A 9,591-nucleotide genomic window follows, 5' to 3' on the forward strand; every position below is an offset into this window, starting at 1 on the left:
TTCTAAAAAAAGTAATTTTTTTTTTATATTTATGACCAAACGGGCCCTTAGTACTTCCAAATCAAATATTCAGTACAGTGGTCCCCATGTTCACTATAAAATACTACTAGCTAAAAATAAGAGCCCATTTGGATTGACTTATAAGTTGCTTATAAGCTGTTTTCAGTTTTTTTGAGTGTTTGACTGACCAGCTTAAAGTCATTTTGTGCTTAAAATAAGCTCAAAAAAATAATTGGGTTCATTTGACTTAGCTTATCTAAAGCAGCTTATAAGCTGAAAACAGCTTATAAGCCAAAAAAAATAAGTTAGACTACCCCAATATATTTTTTTTAACTTATAAACTGCAAACAACTTATAGGCATAAGCCCATCCAAACAGGCTCTAAGTGTTCAGTTATAAAAGGATTAAACTGGCTTCATATAGAAGTAAAATAATTGTCGCTTATATCACGGACCAAATTGAGCTGAAGAACTGTGATAACTAACGATGGATATAAATAGAAACATTAGTTAAAAAGCTGCCTTCCAAAATCACAAAGTCAAAGAATGCATTGTTCATGTGGTATACCAGTCATTCTAATTAGGGAAGGAAACGGTTTGTTATGATCCAAAAGTTCTAAGAAGTTAGGCGAATTAATTAATGTAAGTATAGGGACAGGTATGCCATTTCAAAAGAAAAAGAGATAATAGTTAAAAACACATATCAAGTATCATATTTGTTTGAGTTTACTTCTTGAACTATCATGTGTGAGAGTTTCCTGCCTAAGTTATCACCAATTAGTTTGCAAAATACACCTCAACTATCAGTTGTTCGCTTTTCCTACCTAAATCATCATTAACTAGTCTGCAAAACACACCTGAAAACTGATAGTTGAGGTGTGTTTTGCAGACTAATTGGAGATGGTTCAGGTAGGAAAAGCGAACAACTGATAGTTGAGGTGTGTTTTGCAAACTAGTTAGTGATAGTTTAGGTAGGAAACTAAAAAAAAGTGATACTTGAAGTGTGTTTTTGGCCCTTAACCCAAAGAAAAATAAATCAGAAACAAAAAGGTCTCGTCGTAGCCCCATACTTGGCAGCCTACTTAGAAAAAATTGAATTTTCACTAAAGTCACTTAACTATATATTTTAATACAAAAATTACATAACTTTGCTCTTACCAACACAAAAATCACATATGCCCGAAAATTCAACTTTTGGTGGGTAATACTTTTTTGACATTTTTTTAATAAAAAATTCCAACCCGACCCAATCCAAAATACATAACCGATGGGTAGTGCTAATCTTTTATTCTCTTTTCTTATTTTTAGTCGAATAAATACAAATTCAATTAAAGATGACCGATACAACCCTAGCGTATCCGACCAAAACCAATATGCAGAAAAAATAATCAGTTTTATTTTTGAATTACGCGAAGTGGTTCGGATTTGCTCCCAAAATTGAATAACAAAAGTAGTAGCAGAATTAAATTAAATTTGGGATAACAAGGTTGAGTATATACGAGTGGGGAAGGGAAAGTGGTGTATGAGCTTTTTGACTTTTCAAGGAAAGTGAAGGTTCAAATCACTCAATGACGTTTACATATTTTTTTCCACCATAGTTTGGCCTTTGTTCTCGAGTAGCTTTCTGTTAGGTACTTGCAGGTCACACATCACTCTCCCATTTCTTTCCTAATGCAGATTAATTAAGGCTAACAGTTGGTCAAACTCTCATTACCACAAAACCAAAAAAGAGATTTAGTTATGATTTTTGTTTTATCCTCTCTTCTATTAGAAAAGCTAGTGTCAAAACAGAGTGTATATTCGACTGTATATTAGGTATACTGCTGTACATCACGTAGTGGAGGTTATTAGAGTTAGTTAGAATTGTGATCATTAGTTTCTTAGGTGGTTTTGAGTGTAATGATCTGATGTATGCCAGCTGTACGGACTAACTACTCTACAAAGATCTCATTTTCCCTCCATTCATGTAATTCAATTCAATACAAGTGAATAAGAAAATCTTCTCTCTACTCGATCTCTCTCAACTGCCTTCTCCATGGTCTAGTGCAAAGCCTGATCATGGATTCAAATTTATTAATTAACACAAGTGAAAAGGACGAGAGGAGGTCCATACTTTCTTGACACGAGCATATTAGTAAAAGTTTTAAATGAGCGACCAACTGTAGTAGATAATTGACCACAGAACCAATTGATTCGATTTAATGATAGCAAACATTTTTTAACGGAGTTCAGATACGTATGATTTGGAAAAGGAAAATCCATATGATAAGTTAGTGTACAAAAAATTAAACCAAGAGCATGTTAGGTTCGGAGCCTTGGCGTACACCATCTTAATCAAGAACGGTTGACTTGGTAATTTAAATAAACAACTATATGTTGGGTTTAAAGTCACAAAGTGATGGACTTTAAAGATGAAGTGTGAATTGAGAGAAATGAAATTTTGAAAAAGTAACTTTTTATTGTTTAATTTTCCTTTTCCTAATATTAATTCACGCATTATTTAATATATATATGTCTTGTTTTTTGAGGGGCCTAAAGCCGTTGCTTTAGTGGGTTTAGGGTTGAGCCGCCCCTGGCTAGCAACATGAAGGGGAATTTGATAATGTATGTATGTTAAACATATACGCCGATAATGTTCTAGAAATTAATACTTGAATATTGACAAACATTTTGTCAAAATGCTCGAGCAACCTAACAAGAGGAACATTACCTTATATAGCAACCAAAGTAGTAAATTCTTACATATTTCGTCAAGAAACTCTGCAAAAACTCCATATTGAAAGAATAGCAACCATTGTTTTTTTTTTTTAAACTAGCTTTAGCGTACGTGCGTTGCATGTGTCGATAAACTATAAATTTTATACGAAAAAAAATTATATTATAAAATAGCAATGAACATCAAAATAGATGCAACATTCATTTAAATGACAAAATAATACTATTACATTGACTCAAATGTTGTGTTTGATGGATCTAACCTAATATCTGTGACATCATACAAAATTATATTTGCGTAGCCATATTTTTAAATTACACCCCGCATAGTCACTTTTTCACAGTATACAACAGTATACAACAATATACAACTTTATGCGCCCGGAGTAGATAATGTATCAACCTTGTATAAAGGTGTATAATAATGTATAAGACTAGTATACAATATTATACAAACTTATACGAGAGGTGTGTATACATAAGAGGGGTTTATACATAATGTATAAGAGGTGTTTATACACACTTCTATACCATATAAAAATGTATAAAACGTGTTTATAAACGCTTAAACGAAATTCTTTTGGTATGGGTTTCTCATGGGTGTTTCTACCATGGATGAAAGGGCAAAATTCCAGTGAAGCATTTGGAGAGAAGCAGAAGAATTTAATACTCCAGTGTATTCCTCTTTCCCATTGTCCGTTGGTTTGAGCTAGGGTAGTGGGAAGGAAAAAACAGAAGAGTGAAAAAGTGGCTATAGCGGGTAATAAAATAAAGATGGGCTAAACCGGGGAATTATTTTGTCATAATTGTCATACAGTGTTATTTTCCCAAAATTAAATTGTGTTTAAAGTAAAAAGTAATAAAAAAAATTTGACAAAAATCTCTAACGATTATGAACACCCAGAAAAGAAAAATTCTAACCCTTCTTTGCCTTCAACTCTGTGATGTAGTGATAGCTAAGGCCCTGATGTAGCAAGGTAGAAGAAAATCAGCAGGACGTTTAAGAAAATTTATGCCATGAATCAACCAAATCCCTCGGAAAATGAGAAACAACCAAATCATCATTGCAACGATATCCTTACTTAACCTTTATAAATTATAAAATAAATGTATATTTCAATAAGAAAAAAATCTAAAAAGAGAACTATTGAGTTGTGTACCATGTGTATACTCTATGCTATCAAGCCCTTTATTAATTCTTAGGTGATGCCCATTAAAATTATGACTATCACACCAAGGGGTTGGTGGAGTACTGGGACTTAAACGCTTATTTATGTAATTTGAAATACAAGAGGATAACATTCATCAAATATCTTGCATTTACCCTACTCACTACATTCATAAGATTTGAAAAGGTGTTGCCGGTCAACAATGAAAGATCTACAGGATAATTAAAGACTCATTATCCAACAAATTAATCAATCTTACTAAAGTTTGACAAATCAAAAAATCGACAAAAATAAAATAAAATCGAAAAAAAACTACAAAAATCGAACTAATAAAAAATGACTTAATTGGTTTGATAGGTGCTTGTACTTTAAAAAAATAACTAAAATTAAAGACCACGGGATAATTAAAGACTCATTATCCAACAAGTTAATCAATCTTACTAAAATTTGACAAACCGAGAAATCGATAAAACAAAACCTATAGAAATTGAGCTAATAAAAAATGACTTATATTGGTTAGATTAGGTTCTTGTATTTAAAAACAAATAATTGTTTAAGTGAACTAATAAATGCCTTTAACGACTAAAACCAAAAAACTCTAACCTTTTTGCCTTCGAGCTAGGTAGCAAGGTTGAAGAAATCAACAAGATGCAACAATATAATTTGTGGCATGAATCAACCAATCTGTAAAAAAAGTAAAAAAATAATAATTAGATCATTAGTCACACATGATCAAGCATGTGCAATTTTAAACCTATGTAAATTATAAAAAATTGTATAATTACAAAAGAACACTATCTCAAAAGAAAAGACTTGTCGAACATGTTGCCAACTAATTTTTGTTTTTTTGGTTTGAGCCAGCTAAATTATAGGAATAGGAGTCTTGCATGCAAAAGTAATTAAATGTCATTACCATAAACTATTCCAAAATTTCTTAATGTAAATTTTCCTGTGTTACTTTCTTTTTCCATATATGTTTTATCATATATAAACCAAATAAGGAAAAAATAATAATTACAATTTTAGTTGATTTTAAAGTCCTAAATTTTAGGTGCGCAATTCAAATAAGGAAAGGTTTAATAATCAAATTTTAAAAGACTTTTAACTCCTAAATATAAATATTAAATAATTATCAAATTACTATTTTGTCTATTCTAGAGTTTTTTTTAATAAATGACAAAAAGTTCAATGAACATTTCTAAGGCCATTCGAGCTTTTAATATAGTATAAATAAATTAGGCATTTATCAATAGTTTGGACGAACAAACAGAGATAATGTATGCATGCACAAATAAAGACGAAGAAGAATCACCAAAGGATGTGGTGCAGCGATGAGACTGATCCTTCTTTAATCAGAGATCTTAGGTTCAACCCTTAGGTATGAGAAAATCCTTCGTAAGAAGCGCTTCCCCCGAATGGGTCCTGCGCGGCACGAATTCGAATTTAGTCGGGCTTCAATGTGGGTACCGAGCACCTGTAAAATATTCAGATAGTTACTACATATAAAATGGATCCATTTAGCTTACATTATAAGTATATAGTTTAAATGATGCCTAAATTATGGCCGGATTTGCAGTAGCACACTCATACTTTATGGGGTCTTATTATCCCTTGGATATATTTTTGAAGCATTTCTTTGACATTTATCGGGTGAGCTGAATAAAATATCAGATCTTTTTATTTCGTTTGCATACACGAACTGAACAAAATGCCAAAAACCTAAGGCGTGAGGTCAATATCAGTTCATTTCACTCTTCAAACAAAAAAACCCTCTCCTTCACTCTTCAATTTTTTCTAATTTGTATACAAAAATTTTGGAGAAGAAATTACAAGCCCTAGCATTTTAAATGTAAGATAGAAATGAAAAAAGAGAAGAAATTTATACAAAGGAGAGCTTACCTCTTCAAGACAGCCGCTAAATCCGGAGAAAATGAATTTTTTGAGCTTCAATATGAAGAAGAAATGGGCCTACAAATTAAGAATGGTGTACTTACTTAAAGAGAAATGAAATAATTTTCATGGTACACGACATAGGTGTCATTTTAGCTGTTTTAAATTGTAGTGTGTTGTCCATGAAAATAATTTTCACGGTACACGATAGGGACGCTATATATTTCAATTTTGATGGATTGTGTTACAAAGCAACGAATTTTTCTAAATCAAACGGTCGTAGGAGAAAGCAGGACCTTAATTAATTAGACCTATAAAAAGTAAGCCCAAAACGCGGCAGAGACCGAATTCTCTTTCTAACACCAATTGAATCCAATCCAATTCGAGAACTTTCCCCTCCTCTCCCTCTCCCTCTTCCTTAATAGTAATTTTCTTGTCTCAGTCACACACAGAGATAGAGAGAGAGAGAGAGAGGAGGACGCCATACCAACCATAGCTATGACTTCAGAATTGTTCTACAGAGGGCAAGAAGAAACCCATCATGTAATTGACGCCTACACCCCCAAACCGCCCAAGCCATGGCAAAACGTGATTCGGCCCGTACGTTACATGCTCAAGGAACAGCGCCTCGTCTTCCTTTTTGCAGGCGTTGCTATCGCTTCTCTTATCTTCGCTCTGTCACCCTCGTCCTCCTCCTCCTCCTCACGTGGCAGTTACAGTTACGTAAACAAGGCGATCTATGACTCGCATTTGCCGACCGAGTCTCATCATCGGAACCGGATCCCGTTGGGGCTGCAGCGTAAGGGATTGAGGATCCTGGTTACTGGTGGGGCCGGCTTTGTGGGCAGCCACCTCGTCGACCGTTTGATCGCCAGAGGTGACAGCGTCATCGTCGCTGATAATTTCTTCACGGGGCAGAAAGAGAATGTGATGCACCATTTTGGGAACCCCAGGTTCGAGCTCATAAGACACGATGTGGTCGAGCCCTTGCTGGTCGAGGTTGACCACATCTACCACCTTGCTTGCCCTGCCTCTCCTGTTCACTATAAGCACAACCCCGTCAAGACCATTATATCCTTTCTTCATATTTCATTTACATTATAATTCTTGGATTCCTTGATTCCGTTGGAGGGTTCACAAGACTAATGTGGTGGGGACTCTGAACATGCTTGGATTGGCCAAGAGAGTCGGTGCCAGGTTTTTGCTGACCAGCACCAGCGAGGTCTACGGTGATCCTTTGGAGCATCCACAAAAGGAGACATACTGGGGCAACGTCAATCCCATCGGTCAGTTTTCTAGGTCTCATGGCCTACTTTTCAGTTCTTGTCTCCATTAAAGAAAACAAATTTATGAGAGAGTAGGGCATGTCTGTAAATGCGAATTGGTGAGTGGGGCTAATAAGCTGGCTTTGCTGTTTGAACGTGAAGAGCAAAAGTAAATGTTGAGATGTTCATGTTTCATTTTTATCAATAGTGGTAGGTAGTTTTTTTCTTTTTCTTTTTGGATTACTGAGGAAGAATAGATGGTTACAGGGGTGAGAAGTTGTTACGATGAGGGGAAGCGTACGGCTGAAACGTTGGCCATGGACTACCACAGAGGTGCTGGCGTTGAGGTTCGTTCTTTTTTTCATTTCCCCATCTTTACCCCACTTTTCTGTAATATTTCAAGATATATTTCTCGCAAGTAGTGGCTATAATTTTGGTGACACAGGTGAGGATTGCTAGGATCTTCAACACCTATGGACCTCGTATGTGCATTGATGATGGTCGTGTTGTTAGCAACTTTGTTGCTCAGGTGAACCTTTTTCACGTGCCAAAAGTTCATATGATATCACATGTATCTTAAGAAAGAGAGGTTATAGATCACCTACAAACTCCTAAACACTGTTGTATATTATAATACAGGCCTTGAGGAAGGAGCCTTTGACAGTTTATGGCGATGGAAAGCAAACAAGAAGTTTCCAATTTGTTTCAGACTTGGTATGGCATTTTTGGTTTCCTAGACATATTGCTCTATGTTTACATTTTCAGCCTTTTAATGCGTCTTGTTTCCACTTTGCTGGTTTTAATATGTTCCACCAGAATTGACTTAATTTGCTACTGCAATGCGGACTTGAAAAGAAGACAGTTTCTTTGATCGAACTTCATGTTCTTTGCACTGGCAGTCTTGGACGAAAACAAACTTGTTTGTGTGAATAGCTGGTGCTATTCAATTTGTCAATGTGCAAAGCCCTTCCTGTAATACAGCTATGCTAATAGAAACTAGTGAAATGGATTATACGTCAAACCACATGATAAGAGAACTTGTAGTCCTAATTGTTATGGACCCTGAAGGTTTGCAATTCTTATATTTCAAAGATAAGTTTATAAATCGATAATGGTGTATGATTTTTGTTGTTTGTGAAAGGTTGAGGGCCTAATGCGCTTGATGGAAGGAGAACACGTGGGACCTTTCAACCTAGGAAACCCTGGTGAATTCACAATGCTTGAACTTGCAAGCGTAAGTAATTGATGCATGGCATTTTTTTTTTCTCTTGTCATGCCTTGGATTTTACAGATTTAACCGTTTCATTTCTGAAGTCATTATTTCAATCCAATCAGATTTTATCTAAACTGGAGGCTAGAATTGTGCAATACAATTGACTGAATGCAACAAAGCTTTGTAGTAATAGTTTTGTGTTCATGTTGCAGGTGGTCCAGGAAACCATTGATCGAAACGCTCAGATTGAGTTCAGACCCAACACTGCAGATGATCCACACAAGAGGAAGCCTGATATTTCAAAGGCTAAAGAGTTGCTTGGTTGGGAACCAAAGGTGCCTCTTAGGAAAGGTCTACCTATGATGGTACAAGACTTTAGGCAACGTATATTTGGTGACCACAAAGAAGATAGCTCATCTGTCTCCTCCGCATAATAAGGTTTTTGGACATTATTTTTTGTCAGAGACGAAATGCAGTGCAGTAGAAGATGACCCTGTTGTTTATGTTCTTTCAGTACAGCAAAATGTCCTTGGCAGAAGCCAGAGCTTTTGGTTCTTTGCATAGTTTAATAGATCATATATGTCTGTCAATTTTGTATTTGGATATATTCCACTTTAACAATTTTGTTGTGGACATGAACCTCTATATTGTGAAAATAAATAGCTGAAACAAGTTTTTCATCCAACGGGATTGACAAATTCATTGACTTTACTGATCATCTTCATAGAAAGCAGGCTAATAAGGCAACACAAAATGGGCAAAGAGAAGCGCTTGTCCTTAAAGTTTAGCTCGGAGTTTGAGCAGAAATAAATGCTATGCCAGCTCTTCTTGATTCTAGTTGTGTGACTCCGTTGTCTTGATTTATTTAGATACATGTTTTCTTGCTTCATGATTTCATGGGTTTTCCTCATTCTCTGCTTCCTGTTTGACTCATGTTCGGCTTCTAAATCACCTGGAGCAAGCATTGCGCTACCTAGACACTCAATTTTTTATTTTTTTTGGTTATGTTTGATGACCCTCGTTAGCTGAAGGACTAAAACCAGGATAAAAACAACGAAACAAAGCAGTAATTCAATGACGAAATCCCAACAGGTCAATTAATTTCGTGGAAGTTGGATAAAAAGGGGGAGAATCTTTGAGGAGAATAAAAGGAGACAAAGTAACGACTACAACAACATATCCAGTATAATCCCATCAGGTGGGGTCTAGAAAGGGTAGAGTGTATCCGGACCTTACCCTACCTTTTGATAAAGTAACAACACTACAAGAGAATAGCACAGTTGCTTCGCGCACCAAGTACTTACACAAAAAGATCAAATCAAATCGAAATGCGCAAGTTA

General features: G+C 35.4%; 1 protein-coding gene and 1 long non-coding RNA gene across 3 annotated transcripts; one reads left to right on the top strand and one right to left on the bottom strand.

Annotated features, from left to right (window-relative positions):
* Positions 1-2,967: 2,967 nt before the first annotated feature.
* On the bottom strand, positions 2,968-6,109 carry LOC132608584 (uncharacterized). Its single transcript, XR_009570471.1, has 3 exons — positions 5,783-6,109; positions 5,196-5,357; positions 2,968-4,567 (listed from the first exon to the last, which is right to left on the bottom strand). It is a non-coding gene; the product is annotated as an uncharacterized LOC132608584 (long non-coding RNA).
* A 12-nt stretch (positions 6,110-6,121) lies between these two features.
* LOC132608558 (UDP-glucuronic acid decarboxylase 2-like) lies at positions 6,122-8,936 on the top strand. Of its 2 annotated transcripts, XM_060322424.1 has the most exons (7): positions 6,122-6,849; positions 6,917-7,059; positions 7,306-7,385; positions 7,484-7,567; positions 7,678-7,752; positions 8,180-8,272; positions 8,464-8,936. In XM_060322424.1, exons 1-7 carry the CDS (start codon positions 6,272-6,274, stop codon positions 8,683-8,685), a joined length of 1,275 nt encoding a protein of 424 aa, XP_060178407.1. In that variant the 5' UTR covers positions 6,122-6,271; the 3' UTR covers positions 8,686-8,936. The 2 variants fall into 2 exon arrangements, with proteins under 2 accessions (XP_060178407.1, XP_060178408.1); XM_060322425.1 differs by lacking the exons at positions 8,180-8,272; positions 8,464-8,936 and adding an exon at positions 7,855-8,163.
* The last annotated feature ends 655 nt before the right edge of the window (positions 8,937-9,591 follow it).

This window comes from Lycium barbarum, chromosome 1 (assembly GCF_019175385.1).
Source record: "Lycium barbarum isolate Lr01 chromosome 1, ASM1917538v2, whole genome shotgun sequence".
NCBI classification, from domain to species: Eukaryota; Viridiplantae; Streptophyta; class Magnoliopsida; order Solanales; family Solanaceae; genus Lycium; species Lycium barbarum.

Bases quoted from the DNA above. Each gene is read 5' to 3' on its own strand.
- LOC132608558 (XM_060322424.1), top strand. From the start codon at position 6,272: ATGACTTCAGAATTGTTCTACAGAGGGCAAGAAGAAACCCATCATGTA. The intron at 7,060-7,305 runs GTCAGTTTTCTA...AGATGGTTACAG, and splicing joins GGGCAACGTCAATCCCATCG to GGGTGAGAAGTTGTTACGAT. The intron at 7,568-7,677 runs GTGAACCTTTTT...ATTATAATACAG, and splicing joins TTAGCAACTTTGTTGCTCAG to GCCTTGAGGAAGGAGCCTTT.